The sequence below is a fragment of the Chelmon rostratus genome, chromosome 2 (assembly GCF_017976325.1).
Source record: "Chelmon rostratus isolate fCheRos1 chromosome 2, fCheRos1.pri, whole genome shotgun sequence".
Lineage (NCBI taxonomy): Eukaryota > Metazoa > Chordata > Actinopteri > Chaetodontiformes > Chaetodontidae > Chelmon > Chelmon rostratus.
The window spans coordinates 3,405,513-3,428,482 of NC_055659.1; the positions used below are offsets into that span (position 1 = coordinate 3,405,513).

Below are 22,970 nucleotides of genomic sequence, written 5' to 3' on the forward strand. Positions count from 1 at the left end.
GAGGAGCTTGCGTCTGTGCATGTGTGTGTTTAGGCAGAGGTTAGGCTGTTATTTCTTTGGTGTGAAGATGCAGATTAAAAGCGCAACCTCTGCAACATATCAACAGTCGCACCGCTAATGCTGAAGCTAGACAAGCCTCAGGGATGTGTGTGTGTGTGCGCATGTGCGTGTGTTTGCGTGTGCATGTGCAAGTGTGTTGTACTGCTAAGAGCTTTTAGGATTTCAAGTATTAATTGTATTTCTAGCCGTTAGCCAGTGTAGCTTTAGTAATATATAATGTCCTTACGAATACCACTTGTATACACACACACACACACACACACACACACACAGCCTGGAACAGAAAGGCCCTGTCGTGTGTCTCCCAGAGGGAAGCTCTCCATGTTTTCTCTCTGACACTGATTCTGCTTGCTTCTTTTTTGTGGTTTAGTCTTTTAAGTCTTTGTGAATACAGAAAAGAGAAAGAATTAAAAACACTGAAAGCCTGTTTTGACAGCACAATTGCAAAGGCCAGCATGAACCGTCAGGTCATGTGGGCCAAAGGCCATAGAGGGCCCATTGACGCACACCTGCTATTTTTGTTCGCACTCTGGTGGAGTGTAATTATACTCATTGGAGTACATAAGCTTGTTAGTCACCAAAACGGACCGTTAAAAGTGTTTTTTTATACCTGTTTGTTCGACCAATCAGGTGTAACTAGTGTTGCAAACAAGGATGCGATCCCCTGTCGACTTTTAGTGATGCGGTCCCACAACCTGGGAATTACAGTTCTATTGGTCAATTTATACACCTCTTCACAACATCCTGATTCTCCTGATCGTAGTCAGTAGCGTGCTACGTCTGACTGAATGTAAACTGAACAGTATCTATTGTGGATCATGGTCATCCTAACTGTGGTTAATTTGTCATAAATCTCATGGTCATGTTGCATTTGTGAGAAATATACTTTTCCAATCTGTAAGGTTTGCTTGAGGTGGAATATGAATTGTAGAGAGGTGGTGATGAATCATTCTCCCACAAGGAAGTTGCATTACTTCCCTCATACCTGTAATAAGAGCTGTGCCATTCACAGTGGTGCATGATTAAAATAGCCTACCAAATTGCACACCCGCGTCTCCAAGCTTTTTCCTCTGCAGCTATTCTTCCCAAGGTCCGCCGTATAGAGGTTTCCTGATCATCATCAAGAAGTTTTGATGCATTGAGTACATGAGTGTTGAAGGAAGCCTTTAATGCTATAGAATCTTAAGAGATGGGTTTTCCTACACTGTTGATGGATTCCATCTTCACAACAAACCAAACCTTAACCCTAATGCATCTTAGAGGAGCTTGAACATTAGATGAACAGTGATGCAAAAGATTTTGAATTTAAAAGCAAAGACGGTGCATAACTGGGACAGTAAATGAGATGTAAGTGAGTGATAGCAATATGGGACAAAGAGCAGGGGAGGACGATGGGAAAGGATGGAAGAAGGAGCACTGAGGAGGGAAGAGATGAAACAGATGGACAGGGAGAGCATTGTGAAAAAGGAAACAAATGACATCACAGGAGCACATTTAAAGATGAGAAGGTGGGCAAAGAATAAGAGAAAAACAAAAAGAACAGGAGAGCAACATAGCGGAGGATGGGGAGCGTCGGGAGGCAGCAAGATTGATTTCCACTCCTCCTTTTCCTCCCCTCCTCTCTTCTCCCTGGAACGGCTCCCTAAAGTCTTTGGATTAATGGCTCCATTTCTGCTGCTCATTCATCAGATTCAGGAAGGCATCCCAAAACACAATGCCTCACTAGGCTCTTGCCTGAACTAGATATCTACTTGCCAAAACATCCAATAGGCCCTTAAGTACTTTCAAAAGCAGGCAAAACAGCTTTATCTCTACCTCAGGTCAAATCAGCAGGGAATTGGTACTATCCACCGGCACATATGCTTGTTAGCCGGCGTTATGTAGGTGATCACAGACAGTTCAGCCTAGAGTCGTACAAAAGTCAAGTCATTCCCACTGCTAAAAGACCTGGATTTGGGTATTATCTCATACTAGACTAGTTGTGAGGATCAGCTCCATTTCCATCTTTCACAGTACGCACTGCAGTTACTTTGCAGATGCAGGAGCCTTTTGGATGTAGCACACTAAGGACACACGCACGCTGAAGCAGCATCCACCTGGATTGACTAATTTTTCTCCAAAAAATCATAATTGAATTAATTTTTAAGGTATAATAGTCAGTTACGAGCTATTTGTCATTCCTGATGTTTTGCAGTGGTGGCATAGCGAGACATTGGCTAGCCGTAGCCTCTGTTGTCCTTTTAATGGGCATATCAAGGGCCACTTGTATCCCCTGGTTCACCACAGGGAGAGGGAGACCACGTCTGGCTGCAACATGACTCACTGTTTGGCCTTGTCGCACTGTGCGCCAGCTGTGCCATCAAAACTGCCCTTTCGCAGTGTGTGACAGCTAACACGCCAACCCTTGACCCATCCTGATTAATGAGGGTGGGAGCCTTGCCCAGTGCTCGGCCTATGTCCCTCTGGAGGTATGACTGTTCTTCCTCCAAGCATACATAACTGACCACTCTTTTCTTTCTGTCCATCCACTGGTGCATTCATTCATCCACTGATCAGTCCAGGCGGTCATTCATCTGTCAGTCATCCGTCCGTCCAGCTTGTTAGTTTTGTTGTTACTTGGACTTGAACCCACCTTTGCTCAGCTTTTCTTCCTCTCGCCGTCTCTTTTTACCTGTCGCTGTGCGTCAGTCTCTTCCTCTGCTCGTGCAAGTGGCTTTAGAGAGCTCGATAATGGATGCAAAGAGCAGGTTAAAATTGATGGGGTAGAGAGGAATTTAGAAGACGAGTGGATGGAGGGAAAGAGAGAATAAATCAGATGGATGATGTGGCAAATCTGACATTTGTCACGACCAAGGGCAGCCCGGGAGACACCATAATCGACCTAACGATGTAAACAAAGTTATAATTCAAATAACCTCTCCTGCTCTCTTCCTCCCAGTTTCTCCCCCTCTGTCTGAGCATCTCTCCGTCTTCCCCTCCATTTGCTCCTGTCTGACAACGTTGGAAGGGTTTTTGACTCGACCGCAGATTTAAAAAGAGACAAACATGTCATAGTAAACCCTGAGGAGCTGTGCTGTGCTGTGCAGCAGTTGTGACAACGTGGCCACAGTTGGAACGGCACTAGAATTGCTGGATGGCAGATGATTGTACAGCAATGCCAATAACTGTATTTAATGCAACATAATACTTACTGAAGCTTTAAACTAAATTTTGAAAGAGATGTTATTTGGTACAATCTCTGATGTCTCTTGTTCATTATCATTTTGTTGAAATAACCTCCTCCACCCTCACCGCAGGGTTTTCCAAAACAGAAATTGGCAATCTGTTTAGAGGGGCTCCAGCTGAACGTGAGCCAGATTATCTGAAAAGATTAGCTTCCATCATACCCAACTGAGAGACCAGCGGATTAAGTGGGTGGCGGTGGTAGAGATGGTTGGCGAGGGGGATTTGGTAGGCTGCTATTTGTTGCTCTTGGCCTGCTCCTCTCCAGACATGAAGAACATGAATCTGATTTAGCTAACATGGTTTGAGTCTTTGCAGAAGTGAGTCATTGCAGTGAGAGGAGCTTTGATTTATTGCTATTCTTGGGGAAAACTGGTTATTTCATTCTCTCTGCAGCTCAGTGATGAGTGATTATCTCGCTGTAATTGAGGAATTACAGTGTGTGCGTTCATTATAGGTACATCACTTGATCTGCTTAAGCATGCATAATTACAGGTTAGTTCACATTTGTTCTCTAGAGGAGTTTGATTCTGAAAACAAGGTCTTTCTCATCGTTTGCCTCCCAGTGGAATGTTCTTTCGTAAAGTATTCGCACCACTGATCAGACTGTTAGTAAAAGCATCTATTGTGCTAAAAATATTATTATATTATAATAATATTATATATATGATACCGCAAATCCTGCAGCCCAGTCTCACAAAGTGTGTAATAGACCTGCTGATCCACAAGAGGATAGAGTGTCACCTTTTGCTTTATTTTTGCAGTATATCTCGAAGTTGCATATCTATTATTGCTAACCTGACCATAAATGATACTGGGTTGAATCCTGTTGAGGTTTGAAGCGGCTGGAGCTATCCCAGCATGCAGTGGGTTAGAGACACGGTATACCATGGGCTGGTTGCTTGTCACGTGTATTTTAAATTCATAGCTATTTTTTGCAGTGTTTAAAACAACCGACCTCCAGTTCATAGTTTAACCACAATTTAATTTGATCTCTTGAGCCTAAAATGGGAAGCTCAGACTTTGTAATTCAATCTCTGCTCCTTTCCATCATCGCATGAAGGAAATCTCACATCAGACAACAATCACATCAGTGGTTCACTGGCTCAACATTTATCCACCCAACACAATCCATCGCAAAGTTTGTGAAATGCCCTGCTGCCTGTCACACAAACAGGCAGACGAGTAACTGCATCACCTGTTAAAAGAAAGCGGATGTCTTCAGTTGTTCCCTCAGCACTGCATGGCGACGTACAGCATTGTTTCTCCAATAAAAGGCAAATACATTCATCGGAGGCCATCAGCCCATCTGTGTCAGCCTCAGTCAGACGTAGTAAAGTCGCATTTTGTGGGGGACAGTGTGTGAAAGCATATTGCCTGCTGTAATGACCTGAGGATTGGGTGATATGTTGGTTATATCACCTCCCCCCTGCAGCTTTCCTGGCTGCCAAACGTCAGTCTGCCGCAGTCTAATCCGGGAAGGGTAGATTACTTTATAGGCTTTGTTCTTTTAAGTAGAAACACAGACTCTTTAAACCATAAAGCTCCCCAGGGAGCCCGGAGTCTGCACCCAAACTCACACACGCATACGTCTGTCAATGCAGTACACACTCATACACAAGAACAAAAACGGACATGGTATCTGATATATATAAGATAACGCCTGTTCTCATTCGTGAGCCTTTTCCCCCTCTGCAGACACACACACACACACACACACACTCTGACAGCTGAATCACTTGTCTGCTGTCTCAGATGCCATCTAAAATGGCTTATCCATGGTGCTGTTGTCTAATCTTGTCTCATTAGGCTGATCTTACATTTCCAGTAAGTAGCTTGTTTGAACAATCTCATAATGCACTCAAATGCCTTCATACACACTCGTTTGGGGTCAAAGCAATTGTTAAGTTTCCTTTTAAGTCTTTGAGGTTGATTAATTACTTTAGGAGGCATCAAGTTGTTTGGCTTTTCCAAACAGTTAAACAGCAAATTTAAAGGATTATTGAATTGAGTTTGGACATTTTATAGAGACTGAAAAAGAGAAAGATTATACAAAATGTTTCTGATGGACAGATTTAGCATCAGTTTTTAAAAAAAGTCTTAAATAAAACTTCAGCATCCATTTAATTTTTTGAAGAGCAAAACATTTCCCATAGTTTAGATGTGACACAGCAATCATGGAACTGTAAAGGTTTGCTGAGATTAAAAATTACATTAAAAAGTACAAGGCTTGGAGGGTGAAATCCTGCCTGAGGGTCAGTGTTCAGTAATTGAGAACAACACATTCCTCTCAACTATCACTAATTCATTAGCTAAGCTGTTCTCCCAACAGTTATCAGACATAATAAATGAGTTTTTATTTCAATGCCAAAACCCATTCCTCAGGTGTCCCTTCAGTACAGATTTTGAAGACAACACACATTGTGAGTAAAGTTTTCATTTTCATTAGCGAACCACAGCTAGCATAGCTTCTCTAATTATAATTAGGCAGACGGAAACGTTGGTTTGAACAAGCTTGTTAGTGTGCAGTCAGTCGTGGTACAAAAACCTGGGGATGAGAGCCCAACATATGGCTGCAGCAATGCTGTGAGTGTGTGCGTGTGTGTGTGCGTGTGTGTGAGTGACATATGGGCAAAAGGCCGTAATAACCGCCCCAAATGCCTGCAGATCAATACAGGGACTTGTGTGGTAATCTTTGCCCTGTGAATCTGGACTTAGTTGTAATGATGCAGCGTGGCCTAGTGGTCGGACAGATTTCCCAGTGATTAATAGATCACAGGTTGGAACCTGTTTACAGCCTTTACGTCCCATCGGAGTGTCGTTAAGCAAGGCACTGAACCGAATGACTGACAGTGACTTTCAGTGAATGCACCTCAAAACAATCCCGAGACAGTGGAAACCATTCCTGCACTCCAAATGGTTGAAGACCAGCTTTCACTTTGCTTTGGGATGTCTTGGATAGACATTTTAGGATAACTGTAGAGCAGGCATGGGCAAACTACGGCCCGAGGGCCATATGCGGCCCGTTACAAAATTTAATCCGGCCCGCCGAACTTGAACAAATTTTATCAATAAACCTTGTTAATGTTTTATTTTCCCTGCAATTCTGGCTTTTTCCCAATAGATGGCGCACTCTAGATACATTGAGCTTTGTTGAGGTGAAGCGTATTACTCCACGTTTGCGCTTTACTCTTCGACCCTCAGCCCTTCTGTAAAGATGAGCGGAGCTAAGAATGTCCAGTTTTTAATAAGGAGTGGACAACTAAATATTTTTGACTGAACACCGATCAGGCGGTGTTTAAAGACTGTGATAAAGCAAGAAAACTGACTCTAGACTTTGATGCGCTGGATAAAAAGGGAGACCAACAACACTGTTCCCACTGAAATTAAAAGTATGTTTCTCCGTTGTGTTATGTAAAAAATGCATTTGAAACTAATTTGTTCTGTCTGTTAAGGGATGCACATATGTGGTGCTCAGGTGCACGTACGTTCTCAAAACCAAGTGCGCAAACGCAGCGCGATCAAATATAACGCGCTCCACATACTGGCGCGTTGTCACTGTTCCGTCCTCGCGCTGCTCGTTGTTGAGTTTAGGCATTAGGGATGATTGAATAGAAGGAGAGGACAAGTAGACCTGCATCTCCTACCGTTTTTTTAAATGAAGACAGTCAGGAGGAGAGTGATGATGATAATATCCTTAAGGATAACACAACTTTCAGTGCTTTAAAATAATAAAAAGAGTCATTTCAATAAATAGCTCAGTTCTGTGGGACTTCAAAGACAGATATTTAGTTGTAATGCTTTTGTTCATTTTCAATTGAAATTAAAGCACATGTGTTCTACATATCTCATGATATTTTATTTTCTCTTATGAGGTGGATTACCAAAACACTCCATCCATCTGCTCCTGGTCCGGCCCCCCAGTCAAATTTTAGAACCCTTTGTGGCCCACAAGTGAAAAAGTTTGCCCACCCCTGCTGTAGAGGAATGGTCATGTCAAGGCAAACGTTAGAAACTTTGACAGGACAGAAACTAACAGCATTAAACTCTGTTGTTAGACTCCAACAACATGTTGTTGTGTTGGCAAGCAAATATATGGGGTCGGATAACTTTCTAATAACTACTAATATATAGCAGTTTGCATGTGTCAGCTGTAATCATGCATTTGTTCTGTCATGGGGTTTATAACATCAGTTAATCACAATGCTTTGTCCTAGTTTGCACACCTTTTTGTTGTTTTGTGATTAACATTAGGTATTTTTAGCCGTTAGCCTGCTCGCTTTTGCATAGAAAAGTGGATGACCGGACACAAGAGACAACACGGTGCTAAATACTGCTTGAAAATGTCTTTTTCTGCAACAGTATTATGGTTAGTTTTGACTTTTGACACCAGAGCGGTTAAGATGAACCTTACGTCTCCGTGGTGCGACAAACAACAAACAGCTTTAGTATCAAACTGAGCAGTTTCGTGTGAGTTTTGCGCCCTGCAGCTCAACCACATCACTAACCTTTGTTTCTTTCTTTCTCTCCTTCAGATCCAGTCCACGGTCCCCAGAACGTCAACGTGGTGGATGTCAGAGCCCGCCAGCTGACTATACAATGGGAGACGTTTGGGTATGCTGTGACGCGCTGCCATAGCTACAATCTGACGGTACGCACAGCTAGCCACAAGTGTTGCTGGTTTGCAAGTTGCCTTGTGTGGACATTGATTATTCTGCACCATGAACGCCTGATCTGACAGTAGCAGGAATTGGTGGCACGTTTGACCCTTTTATGTAAAAGCTCAAGCTAAATTTTGTATATTACTTCAAAACTCAAAACTCAGAATAGTAAACGTGATAATCGTTATGTTCTGTAACTCAAAGTGAATGAACAAATCTCTCAAGCTCTTAATTCCAATATCTTTCGATGCACATTTAGCAACACGGCTGCATCAGGGCTGCATTACATAATGGCTGCACCTCATTAGTAATCATTGTTTTTAACCAGTTTAAAGAGGGATAAACATAATGCCTCTCCGTCTCTTTTCCAGGTGCAGTACCAGTATGTGTTTAACCAGCAGGAGTTTGCGGCCGAGGAGTTGATCCAGACGTCGTCACATTACACCCTGAGGGGGCTGAGGCCCTTTGTCACGGTCAGACTGCGGCTCGTCCTCGCCAACCCCGAGGGCAGCAAGGAGAGCGAGGAGATAGTTAAACAGACAGAGGAGGATGGTGAGTGAACAAACATCATTTGTAGATTGCATTCAAATTGTTCAGCAGCAAACTGTTTATGATGGTATTGATCCAACATATTAAGGGGCCAGTTCATGACCGCTTTAGCTGTTCCAGCAACTCAGTGTCTCAGTGGTTTGTTTGCAATAAACAGACAGAACTGTACTTAAACTCAGATTCTCCAACAGGAGATAAAGAGTGTCACAGTCCAGCCCACACTGTGTGATTGACAGCTGGTTTTCTCGCTGTGCACACATTAAGTGCCACTCTGTTCCTTAAAGCAGCTACGCTACTCCGACAACGAGAACACAGCGTAGGACAACGAATGTTTCATCTTCTTCAAGTTTTGTTTGAGGAGAGGTTGAAGGCAGTGAGACACAAAAGACTGCTGGAAAAAAACAGGAGAGTTGGGAAATCCTACATCAGTGTACAGAGAAGGGGATGACTTTTGTGATTCTCTTTGACCAATCAGTGGTCTGCAGTGTTTTAACTCCATTTTTCAGCATCAGTGTGCCAGATGTCTCAACAGCAGCAAACAGTTCAGAATGGAGTAGTTCTGTTGGTACCATCCTCATGTTTTGACAGTGGAAACATGAAAATATCTGTTTGAATGTGGACTGGACTGAACCAGACTGCAGCTTTACTGACGCACCACCTTAAGGGAACAGGATGGCATTTAAAAACACATTAGATCTATAATCACAAGATCACAGGATCAATCCTTGCAACGTCCAAAACTGCAACAATAAACAGCCACATTACTGCGAGCAGGAAAAGCTACAGCACACACTGACTTACTTCATTAATGCCTCACGTATAAATGCACCCTAGGTCTGCAAATTATTTCAAAACAACATTTTAAACTCATATTTCCTTTCCAGAGGGCTCCATGTTCTGCTAATTCAGAACAGAGTATTTGCCCCAGCAGCCACGACTAGTAATAATTCATTGATGCTTCACATTCCTCTCAACAACACGCCTGCGATAAAGTGGAATGGCTTGAATCCATTAGAGCAATGCCTGATAAGCAGGATAAAAACATCGTTCTAATGATCCCAAATCTCTCATCTCTTTCTCTCCCTCCTCAGGGCTTGCTGTTCTTCTCCTGATCTCATAACTAATATCCTCTGAATTTAGCTTCTGGGGAACATCACATCTCAGCCTGAAATTCCTACCTTTACTAGCTGAACACACACATGCTGAAAGTTGTCTCAACCCTTAAAAAGAGTTACAGTGAGTGTGGAGTAGCAATGGCTTTGGGGGGGAGGGGGAAAAAAAAAGCCTTAATTGTTTTGTTCTTAATTGTTTTTTATTTAACCATCGTTAATCTCCTGGTTGTAATTCAGTAATTAGAGAACAGAACAGCAATTGTTCACACGGAGGCTAATTGCTGTTTGTACGGTAATGGCTTTATAGAGCTGGGACTCCAGCAAATGAAGCAGCTTCTCACACACACACACACACACACACACACACACCCACACATATATGGTATTCCTCATACTTTTTAATGTTGTTGATTACATAGAATTATACTTTAACCTATGTTAAAATGAGGGATCTGCAATTAAGATGGAAAATTACTTTTCTGTCTCACACACAGGGCTCATCTTCCCTTGTTTAATCACGTCCTTCTTAATTGTTTTACCTGCTGGATGCATGCACACAAGCACACACCTATAGTCTACCCAGTCACATTAAGTCATGAACGCTTTGGCTGCCTCACTGCGAGGCGTCCAACATTGTTCATTTTCTATTACTGTAGAAAAACATGCTGCTCAGACGTCGAAGAGTTCCCGTGTTTACTCCACACACTGATTACTTCTGTTTTGCTGCATGCCACTGCAGTGCTAATTGCCTCCCAGAGTGTATAACAAGTTAAAATGTCCAAAGAAATATAATAAAGTTAAAGCAGCTAAATGAGATTAAAGTTTTGCTCTCGAGGATGTAAAGCTTCTCGTGGGTGGAGGTGAGTCTGTGAACCTGTACAGGCACCCACTTTTCAAATGGCTGCAGAACACTGGGGTCATACCAGTCACACACTACATGGTGTGAGTGCTCAGGAGACGAGTTACCCAAGATACATTTGAAGGTCTGGTTTGTGTGTGTGTGTGTGTGTATTTGTGCATCTTCGTGTTTGTTTTTCTTCCTCGTTCTCTATTTTCCTCCAGTTGTCCATCCGTTCATAATGACAAAAGACAAACAAACACATGCATCCGCACACAAACACACCCAGAGACTTGCCTCGCAGACAAATGTCATGTCCGCTCATCGTACGCACCAGCCTATTAACCCAGCCACGAAACACCTATTTGTCAGGTAGCTGTCAGGTCAGCTCAATACAGCTGCTTTACCGCCGGGCCTCTTATTTATCAAATATATGCATGAGGAAGTCGGTGTAGCTGTCTCGCCTCTTCAGCACGCACGCTCTGCCAACCTTTTCTTCTAAGAATTATGTTTCACAGCTATTTTGCATCAGCAAACTGTGTTGTAAGGGCAGCACAATGGCACCTGGATTACTTTTTCAAGGTAAAGTATCTACAAACTAACAAAGGCTTCTGAGCAGAATGTTAAACCCACAGTTGAAGATTCTAGTGATATTGGACATGTCACACTGAGTGAATGGGAGTAAGCTGGCTCACTGGGATGGCTGACTAGCAAACAGTTGAACAGACTTATCATTAGTGAAACTTGTGCCTTTCCTCTCACATGAGTTTAATGTCGCCATGAGAAGGATAGGACCTCCAATAAGGCCCGTCCTGTTGGCCATAAAACACAACAGCTCTCAAGACTCATTTGCTGTGACCAAAATAATTTATCACCACAGTATTTAGTCCACAACTACTTAATGTGTTCACCATTTGATGGTGCTATCAACAAGTCATTCTCACTGTGGTGCTTTAAACACAACGAAAGTTGAGTTTACATTCAGTGTTACTCACCAAAACACATTGTGTGTTTCTTTGTCTACCCCCTAAATTCCACCGTTCACGTTCCGTCTCTGTTTCAGAAGCATCTCCGTAATCCTCCATGGATAATATGTATCGTACAAGTCTGTTTTTTATCCGCACAGTTGTAGAAAAATCCAGTAAATTTTCAAAATAAAACACGCTGCACAGACTCCTGATCCACATCACCAGTAAAGCCAATTAAAACAGACAAAAAAGAAATCTTTAACCAGGAAGCCTACTTACCCGTGATAGAAGCACAAACATCAAGGAAAAATGACCAAATCTGACCAAGTCAACACAAACAGGCCGGCAAAACGCTCTGCTACTAAAAACGTGCACTCAAAAATGACACCTTTGAACAGCAATGACAGCAGCACAGAACTGCTCTGTGAACTTTGCTTACTGTCAGGTTTGCTAGTGTTTGGCCTCTAGGAGGAAATGCACATCCACCTTCATTAACAAGACCGTTTGCTCTCACTTATGATGCCTGTGAACTGACCCTGGACCAGACTTGAGCACAGATTGGTTCCAGGTGAACTTGCATGATGAGCCATATGTTTCCATAGAATTAATGAAGCTATTAAATGATGAAAATATCAGAAATCGGTTTTACTTCCGATAATGTAAAAAGGCAGGGTAGACGTTATCCTAAAATAGCAATAAAAATAATGTTATTTATGCTGCTTCTGTGAATAATGACTCAATTCATGTTGTCTGTATCTGGCTGGATATCCTGCCAGTGGTTTAGCGCTTCCCAAAGCCAAACAGCAAACACCAAATATTAAAATACTGATCCCTATGTTTGTGACATGTTTACATGCTTATAAATATCCCCGGTCCTATTAAAGGGAAAAACGATCCCACTCAAAGGACAATCACAGTCATTGAGATTTAATAATCCTTCTATCATCAGAGCGCTGAGTCTTTTTCTGAGGTCACAGAAGAAGAAAAACCGCAATCAGCTGCAGCTCTGTTATTGTTTTGTTTGTGCAGCTGTCAGGTTTCAAAAAGACAATTCATGAAAGTGCATTTAGTTGTAGAAATGAATCATCTACATCATGTGCTTTGATTATTTTAACCACTTATTTTGGGATGTCAAGTATCATAGAACGCTCTCCATCCTCAAAGGGCCGAGTAATGTTGTCTTTGAAAATAGAAGGAAAGAAAATATGTACCATCATTTACCAAGACTTGCAGGAAAATCAAATATTTCTTTTTCATCCAAATATTTCAAATATTTGACTTTTACAAGCTGGTGCTTTATAGCAACATTTTGTTTGCAACGTTTGTTGTCACGTACTGTTTCTAGCAACGCTCAAATGTTTAGGGAGGTGAAACTCATATTGTAATGTTAAAGGAAGGATGTTTGCCATCTTAAAAACAAGGCACGTCAGTCACATCTGCTTTTTAGAAACAAACATACACAACACCTGCTCATGCTTTAAAAAAAAAAACACTCCTTTGAAAAACAAAGGAAATACAGCGTGGTCTCAAATCATAACAACTCATGCAGATCTGTCCTGTAATCCTTATCGCAATGTGTAATTTAATCTTAATCCAGTCCTGCAGCACTGCTGGTAATTCCTTCCTGCTTGCTTTTCATCAAGATGCATTTATTTGTTCCCAGAGAGGATAAACCTGTACAGGGAAGAAAGCTCAACAATATGAATGTTGTTCATGCTGCATTACAACCCCAATTCAGAAGAGTTGGACGCCGTGTAAGACATAAATAAAACAGATCCTTTGCTAATCATTTTAGACACAAACTCAATTAAAAACAGCACAAAGTCAATATATTTAACATTTGGCCTCATCAGCTTCATTGATCGTTGTAAATATCTGCTTATTCTGAATTCGATGCAGCAACAGATTTCAAACACGGTGGGACAGGAGCAACAAAAGACTGGGAAAGATGTGGAACGCTCCAAAAACACCTGTTTGGATCATTCCACAGGTAAACAGGTTGATTGGTAACAGGTGATAGTATCATGAATGAAAGGCTCAGTGGTTCACAGTTAGGATGGAGCGAGGGTCACCACTTTGTGAACACGTGATTGGATAAAGAATATTGCTACATGGACTCAGTGGTACCCAGTACTCTGGCTCTCTCTCTGGTTTTAGGGAGTACTGCAGCCCCCACAGCACCCCTTCTTCCCGCGACCATGCACTTCCATCTTAATTACCTGTAGTGCAAACAATACCCAACACCAACACCAAGCATCACTTTTTAATTTGCTTTTGCTCACAAGTAGCTGCTACAAGCTCTGAACACTAACGCAGAATGAAAGTCAAAATTTCCATATAAACAACCAGGTCTGTTGTTTATCATAATAAGAACATGGATTGGGGTCAACAGAGAGAACCAAAGAAATCAGTCGGTCAGGAAACACAGAGATTCATTTCATGCCAGTAAAGACAATTTGAATTTAACTAAGGATTGCAAGAGAGAGAGGGGTTAAGAGAGAGAAAATAGGAAGAGGAGGAAGAGAGAGAGACAATGACACAGGCACATATAGAAGAGAGAGCGAGTTGGCTTAATAAAGCGAGCCATTCATTGTGCGGCACGGTGGAAGTTAATCAAGTTATGATTAATGTGTTACAGCTGCCGTTATCTTTTCAATGAGGCTTGTTTTCTTCTGTCTCAGCCCCTATGGTGCACAGGAACACACACACACACACACACACACACACACACACACACACACAGGGCGCGTTGTGTGAGTCATGATGTACGTGCTGGAAAGCATGTCAGAGTACACACTGTGAGTCAGAAAAAGCTCCCACATGCATTTACACACACACACACAAAGGCACCACCCAGACATGCAGGTAGACACACACACAAAAGTGAGTGATAAGGTGTTGAATAAAAATGGCAGCATCTAATTGCGTTTCTTTGTTAGGGTAATTTGATATGCTCCACAGGCTGGGGCCTTAATCAACACCTTAGAATTACTAATCAAAATATTCTTCTTTCAGACTTCTCTGACAGTCTGCTGCAGCGTGTGTGTGTTCATGTTTGTGTGTGTTTATGTGTGCATCTCCATATCTGACTCACAAAGGTTCATCTCAGGCCACCACTTTCTGGTCCAAGGATGTTTTCTGTAACGTCCTTATTTCAAGTGTCCTACACATTACATGTAAACACAAATGACTCAGAAAAAATGTCTCACCTGACAGGTAGCATGCTACCAAAGCGTGAGGTTAAAGTCTACAAATACAACTAGAAAGCACTTCAACAGCATGTAACATATGCAAATATACAATTTTAAAATAAGTTAATAAAGTCGTCAGACTGGTATCACACATACTGAAAAACAAAATACAGATTTTTGTACGATACCCAAATTCTGCAAACACTGGAACTCCGTGCAAGGATGAATTGTGCAAAATTTAAATGAGCCACTCTGACTGGATTAGCTACCGAGTTATGGATATTTATATTTATTGTCTCTTTAGTGCCACCTGTAGGCAAAATGCAACCAAATTTTGCAGAACTGCTCAAAACTCATATGTGCGCCAGTCATCTGAATATGGTTGTAAATGCAGAATGCATTCAGTGGGTCATGCAAATATGAACCATATTTCATAATGATTTTATGAAAGGTTTGGAGGAGAAGACGGTGCTTAAAAATTTTAATGATGCATGTCCAGGGATCCTGGAAAAGAGCCTCACAGTCAGGTGTTACGAGTCCTCTTGTCGAAATTCTTATAACAGATAAAAAAATAAATAGGACAAAAAGCAAAAACAACCTTCAGATGTGAAGAAATACAACAAAATCAACATTTTCTATGGACAAAAGAATGATTGATATGATGGTTTAGATTATTAGGCCATTAGACTTGCTCTCAGATAACAAAATGAGACAATAGGTAAGTAATGAAGCTCTCAGCAACCTTTCATTTCAGAATAATTTAGTTTGAGGCTGGAATCTGTTGGGTTTTTTTAAGTACTGGGTGATGTTTTGTAAGTCACAAGCAGTTTTCCATTGAAGGGCTGGTCTTTGTGGTTCTTTGAATCTTTAGCCAGGCCACGCCGCAGTTGCATTGCTTGAAAAATAGCAGGAGGGCTTTGAAAGCCCCCACACCAGAGGTCGTCCTCAAACTCCTTGACGTTTGGAAGAAAGATGGATAATGGCACCCAATCCCCCATTGTAAAAGGAAATGCTGCGGCACATCCGTCTTTTTTTGTGAGATTCAGTTTGTGGCTGTAAGCGGCTGATTTGAAAAGCTTTTTTCAGTTGATGCGCATCAGACAAAGTGCAATAAAAGCCTCCTGCCGTCGTCAGACCCGTCTCCGCGTTACATTGCGGGCATTTAGTTGACACTCTCATTCCCAGTGACTTACAGTGAGTGCAACAGCAGAATAAGCTTAACTGCCTCCATCGCCAACATAATGCACAGCCAATAGAAAATAGATGAAAGGTCAGAGATCAAAACAGGGTAGAAAATATTCCTGCGAGTGCCGAATAATCATGAACAAAAGAGGAAAGAGGGGAATAAAAATAAGAAGTGAGAGGGACACACACACACACACACGCACACACACACACATTTTAACACATTGCAGTCAGTTGTCCCTCATGGCGTTGTCTGTCTCCTTCTCCTTAGCATTCAGAACATTTCACACCCCTCAGTGTGTGAGTGCGTGTGCACTTGTGTTTCAGTATGTGCACGAGCACTGTTGTGTTTGAGGGTCTAATGCTGGCTTTGTGTGTGTGTGTGTGTGTGTGTGTGTGTTTGACTGTTTGGCAGCTTCACTCCCTGACAAGGTGTCTAACACCTCGTCTCTGTCTCTGTGCCTCCATAAAGACGTGTGAAAGCCTGTCACTTCCTGAACATACACACAAAACACACACACACTCTTGTTACTAGGTAGATTTTACTATAATAAGTCAAGGGTCTGCAGTATCAAACCTGTTGTCTGGATGCTGCACGCTGAAAATCTACAAACATCGACGGCCGCAGTGCTTCCTGTGAGTATTTGGACAACACATTATCAAATGGACTTGACGACTGGGTGTATAAATACTGACTTTTAGTTTTTATGCAGTGACACCATGCAGTGTTACACAGTATATGCTACTCTACTACTCTACTCTACAACATTACAGTGATCCCTCGCTATAACGCGGTTTACCTTTCACGGTTTCGCTACTTCACGGATTTGCATCGTGCATTGTGTTCTGCATTCTGATTGGCTAAAAAGTCACTCCGCTTCTTCTCTACCTGTGCGTCAGTAACGTTGCAGTTTAATATGTACACGTACATAAAACAGCTCGCCAAATTTACATTACGTACGTGCAAATTCTCTTGCAATTTCGAGTTTTGCCTGTCACTATGTTCTTCTCCCGAACAAACACACCTGCACCGCGGGCTTCAACAGAAGAAAACACTGCAGAGCGGAGTCAGGATGCAGCGGCTCAGTCTGAAGAGCAGTGAAATGCACCTGAGTCACTATTTGTCCGACTGTACTTTGTATTTTTTTCATAATCATTTTTAATTTTCTTTTTTAATCCAATTACTCGGGTCGCGGTGGGCGGTGCTAATCTCCGCAATTTGAAGCCTTCTGTTCACATTGATGATTAAAATTATTATTTGACAGTACAGTACAGAAGTTGTTTGTTAAAAAAAAAACGTTTCTAAAGGCTTGAGCCTGTAAAATGGTTTGTTCTTTCTTTTCAATGTATAATAGAGTACTTAATTGTATAATAATTTTTTTAAAAAATAAAGGTTTCTACTTCACAGATTTTGCCTATCACGGGTTCTTTTTGGAACATAACCCCCATGAAAAACAAGGGTATACTGTATAGCAGAAGTTTGAGTGTTGATTGCAGGTGGAACATTGGTGCATTACATCTCTTTTGAGAACAGAGCAGATAAATCAGAATAAATCCTCTTGACATGTTCTTGTGTGCCAAGTCAGTCACCAAACTTCAGTCCAACTGATCAGTGTGTGTCAATGCTGAAAACCAGTGAAGACGCTTGAACCATGAACATGAATTATACCAAATGTCTGTTGATGGTGGATTTAATTCACGGCCGTCAAATATTGAATATGAAACTATTAGTGAGTTTGTTCTCTTTTCAAATTAAATACTCTCCTCCTAAAACGAGGGGGACTATAAAAGACTACAACTCCTACGGTGCTTGTTTAATGTGGTTTTGAACAGCTTCAAATTAAAGCTTAAGGTTGACGCTTTAATCTCAAAGTCAGTGTTTCATTTCAAGGGCAGTGTGCTTGATTAAAGAAAAAGGTGTCACTGTGCAGATATTTAAAAACTGTTCCGAGTCTCCCTAAACTGGATATCATCTCGACGTCAGGTGAAAGTTTTCCCCTGACAGGAGACAGTTGGTCCATTGACATTGAATTAGTAATTGACTTTGTAAGCTAATAGACTTTTCGTTTGAAGTATTCCATCCAAATGAGTTTGATTTGAATGTAAGGCTCCCAGCGGTGAGTCAGAAAATGTGCCCACAGCCCACGAAGACGGCAGCGGCTGCTGTCGTCGTGCCCCTGCAGTTGTTCCATTATTCACCGTCTACAGGGCTGCTTCGAGATTTATCTCCACACGGCATCATTACAGTCTGTCTGCTCTTCAAGTTTAGGATGAGACTGGCTTAATTTCACAAATTACAGCCGAGCTGCACAAAACTACAGCAGTGCCTGAAAGTCAAAACTCACAGTTAAAGTTGCCTCGACGTGTTTTGAAGCATCAAAAAGCTGATTATGAGCCCGATGAACTTTTCTCTCCTCAGTCATCAGGAAATGACATTTAGTACAAAGTGATGAACACAGCAACATCTCAACTACAACTGTGTTCATAATTATAGATCAATGTGCATTAAGTATCTTATTAAATAATGTGTTTCTGAACCACACATCTAGTTTTATATAACCGACCTGAATCAACAGTCTTTGGACAGTAGTGCCTCTCAGTTCAGTTCTGTGTGTTTTTATCAGGAAAACCTGATAATATATAAGAGACTTTAGCCTTTCACAATAAAAGCAATATAATGGAATACCATGTCATACTTAGTTGCTGTAAATGTCAATTTTCTGGAGCAAGCAGCGGGTCTCATTCTGCCTCACAGGGGAAAAGCCCACAATTAGATTTCAGGTAACTTAATATTTCTGTTTAATTGGTTCCCAGATATTTGAAACTTTCGCAACACTAAATAATAGAATTTAATGGCGAGAAACGGAACTGAAATATAATATGCATAATCTTCCTCCATTCTTCGTTTTCCTCCCTGCGCTACCTCTCTTCTGCTTTTCATGCAAGCTGCTTTATTTGTATCAGAAGTCATATTTTGATGAATGTTCAGGACTGGAGGATGAAGTATGTGTTCCAGTGTGGCAGCAGCGTATTTATGGATGTACTTTGCTGTATTTCATTTTGTGTTTAAAGGCTGCACGAGAGTCCAGGTTGAAGGTTGATGTCGTGTTTTATTCATGCTTTTTGCTTTTTATTGCTGTTAGATGTAAGCAAATCCTTGACGCTTTTCCTCTCAGAGTCTGCTGAAGTTATTTGGTTAGCAGCTTCCTCTGGCCTCCGCTGTTTAACACGTGCCACTGTGTTATATTTGGAAACACACACACCAAACATGTTTACTTTGAATTGTGCTGGTATAAAGTGCAATTACTGCCAAAGCTTTTGATGCGTTCAGGCCATGCAGGCGGTTAAAGAGTACGTGTGAAAGGCCGTTGAAATATTTTGTGCCCTCTCTGTCCCTGCAGTGCCTGGCTCAGTGCCGATGGAGTCTCTGCAGAATACGCCATATGAGGAGAAGATCTTCATGCAGTGGAAAGCTCCCAACGAGACCAACGGGGTCATCACGCTGTACGAGGTTAGTCAACAGCGCTCATCCTGAGGGGCAGCTTTATAAAGCCAGGTGCATGCAGCGGGTGCACCTGGACGACCTGTTTCAAACCAATACAAGAGCCTTCCATTAATGCTTATCTTTGTGAACTCACAGATGGGCTCAATGAAATATGTGGTTAATTTCTGAGGCTGCAGCTTGTGCTGCTGTATTGCTGATTATATCCTGAAGTTATCTGTAACAATTAATGCAACTAGATAAGCTCGTTAATATCAATTATCCTATTGATGTCAAGCTTACTTCAAATTTGTATTGGTCTCATTATTCATTTGAAATGATGAGTTTAACTTTGAAGAAACATAAATAATGATCACTTATGTGTCTTTTAAAACATATATAGATTTCTCTGATGAAAATAGTAATTAAGAAAAACGTTCACTGATGATAACTAATGAAGAAATCGATCGGCTTGTGACGTTGACTAAACTTTCGTTGGTTGAACTTTAGGCTATAAGTTCAGATGTGTTGCTAACGTTCAGTGACATTAAATCAGTTATTTTTTTGTTGGCAACAACTAATAAATAAACTGGACGATTCAGTATCAGGTCAGTTCAACATGATTTCATGGCAGAATCTGATTTTTTTTGCTTTTAGAATAATTTGGGGCTGTTGGATTTTATCAGATTGTAAATACAATGCTGTGTGACCAGTGGGTTGTGACAATGTGTGAAGCAGAGGGTTGCACGTTTGATCCCGAGCTTTATGCTGATCTCATGTCCCAGATCTCTCATTTCACCTTTGCTGGCCCTCCAGCAGCAGAAAGTCCAGAGTCTGTCTGTCTGTCTGTCTGTCTGTCTGTCTGGGAAGAGGCAGCTTTATCAAGAATAATGCTTAAAACCAAGAGAAGAAGGAGGGTGAGGACAGTTCAGACTGCAGCTGCAACTGTTTATTTTTATTTTCTGATCAGAGTCAACAGCAAAAAGCCTCGTGGACTTCACATTTCTTCTGCCATTATTTGCACATTGATTTCTCTCTATTTAATGCTCTTTTTAGACTTTTGGGACCTTTAGTCAGACAACTCTCGACCAGACGTATCCTGATACACCAGCTGGTCATAAAGTCACTGACACTCAATTAAAAGAGCATTCTGATAGATTAGCGCTTGCAGACTCTCGCCGTCCTGATCTGAACCACGTGGAATTTAGTTTTAAAATTGAAACCCAGTGCGTGTGACCTACTGTGCACCCACAGTATTAGGGTGTGATGGGTCAACATTACACCCACCTAATTCCACAGCTGTTGGCATTAATCAATTTCTATGAGAGCCTCCACTCTTTTGGAAAGTTTGGAACCAGGCTGCAGGGATTCAGCCACGAGGGCATCATTGAGGTTGGTCGGGTGATAAGCTCTGACCCACCTTTCCAACTCATTACAGGATGTTGATGGGTTGAGGTTAGGCCTCAGTTAAATTCTCCTGCATCATACGAATAAAGAAAAATTCTGTAACCAAACTGTGTCCACAAAGTCGGACAGGGGTGTCCATATAGCTTTGGCAATAACGTGTACATGTGACAATTTGTATTTGAAATGCTCATTTTTCAGCGTTGCCATGGTAAAATGTCCATCTGAAGTGATTTTTGTGCAGAAGAGTCTTGATAATTCTGTACTGTAGCAGCTTAACTGAGCAATGTCATAGAAGGCAACAAGCCACAGCAATTAAAACAAGCAGTAGCAGTGATTTGATATTTATGCAGAGCAGTTTAATCAAGAATGAAAAACAGGATCTTTGTTTAAATCAATGTGGAAACTAAAGGTACAGAAACAGTTGCCTCATTATCGCAGCTTTAATCTGATACATCACTGTCAGGTCGTATTGGTATCAAATATGAGTTATATCCAGGAATAGATGCGAACGTTCATATGAAATTAGCTTGGAGCAGCAATTCAAAGGTGAGTGTAAATTCTTCTGGAAGGAGAAGGAGAAAAGTTGGAAATGAAGAGAAAGTGGAAGAGAGAGTTATCTCCTGAAAGCCCGTGAGACAATGTTTGGGAGGGAGTGTGAAAGAGAGACAGATTGAGGTGTGTGTGTGCGTGTATGTGTGTGTGTGTGTGGTCAAAGACTGTGTATTCAGGTTGAAGTTGAGTTGAGCCCTCTATCTAATGAATTATTGACCCGTTCTCTGTCTACTGTCTGCCTCTTATATCACTGCATCAAGGAGCTACCTCACACCAAGACCTGGCAGGACTATTAGGGTGTGTGTGTGTGTGTGTGTGTGTGTGTGTGTGTGTGTGCGTGTGTGTGTGAAAAAGAGTGAATATCCACACGAATGTGTGCTCTTGAATAAGTTGGGGAGTGAGTGAGTTTTTGAGTGAGTGTGTGTGTGTGTAGCAAGTGATGAAAAGTGTGTGTGAGGACTCAGTGAAGTAGCTCGCTAAAGTTTGTGAATTTGTGTGTGTTTGAGAGACAGAATGTGTGAAGTTGGAAGAAAGAGTGTGTGAGTGTGGAGTTTGAAAAAAGCAGGACAGCGTTTCTGATATATCTACATACTGTATGTCTGTATGTGTATATGTACAGTATATCCATCTGTGCTGTATGTACAGGCTTCCTCTGTGTTGTCTTTGGTCGTGTGCTGTGAGCCGGATGAATAAGAATCTCCTGCTTTGTGTTTGTTCTGACACACGGGCCGTCGTCTGTCGTCTGATGTCAGGACCTGCTTAAAATTCAGAGATCATTTTTGTGTTCTGACCATCAGTTATAAATTGCCCTTAATGCACCTCTGCATTGGTATGGAAATCAGAAACTGCCAAATGAGGTAGCGCTTTATTTGCATAATGTGAGTTTCTAACCTTCCTTTGAAAATTTATAACACAAATGTGAACTTCAAATACGTTTTGCTTTTTGACCGTTGGCTCGACCAGGACTGAAAATAATGTTTATTTTCCTTTTTGATTAATGTATTTTTCAAGATAATCATTATATCTAAAAACATTTTTTTAACTTGGCGATTATAAATGTTCTATCAGGCACCTGAAGGTTGTTTGTGAACATGCACGGCTCCTTTGGAGGCGTTTGCATCACAGCTTTCTTTTGCAGTTGCACAGTAACGTCTACAACATCACTGAGTCTGCAACGTTTCTGCCACAGATAGTTCTTAAGATCACGGTATCGTCAAACACTCTCCTTTTCTAAACGTATTTCACTAATTTCTCAGCTCAGTTCAGAATATTTTAGCCTGTTTTCAGCTCATCTCACATCACATATATTGTAACGCGAGCATTTCTTATTTTGGTGGCATCGTCCTCCTGCACAGGTGCTTCTATGTTGTCTCAAGCCTTTTCTACGTGAACATCCTTCCATCAGTCTCCAGTCTCTGCTCTCCTTTTGCCCAGAACAAAGACCACTCAGCACCGTCTCTGGGACCTCCATTAGACCTCGACTCGGAGTTTGAGAAACACTCACAAGTCTGTAAAACTCTTGGGACCATCCTCGGTTTGGCCTTGTTTTGCGTGTTTCATTAATGTGAATCTAAGCTCCCTGCCCTCTCTGCCCGGCGGAGGCGGCACGACTCAGCATCATCTGTTAAACATATCAGAGCCTCAACACAATGCGCTGCTATTAGAGATAATTACTATAATTGCAGCTATTGACAGGATTAAAGGCATCATCTGCAACATCTAAAGGGGCTCTTGTTGTGTCCCA

At 41.6% G+C, this 22,970-nt stretch overlaps 1 protein-coding gene across 1 annotated transcript in view; it reads left to right on the top strand.

Moving 5' to 3' along the window:
• Positions 1-22,970, top strand: part of ptprt (protein tyrosine phosphatase receptor type T) — a 312,082-nt gene that overhangs the window by 139,205 nt on the left and 149,907 nt on the right. The window contains exons 9-11 of the mRNA XM_041962443.1: positions 7,818-7,933; positions 8,315-8,495; positions 19,188-19,297. Of these exons, the coding sequence (XP_041818377.1) occupies positions 7,818-7,933; positions 8,315-8,495; positions 19,188-19,297 (407 nt within the window). The remainder of the gene's footprint in view (positions 1-7,817; positions 7,934-8,314; positions 8,496-19,187; positions 19,298-22,970) is intronic.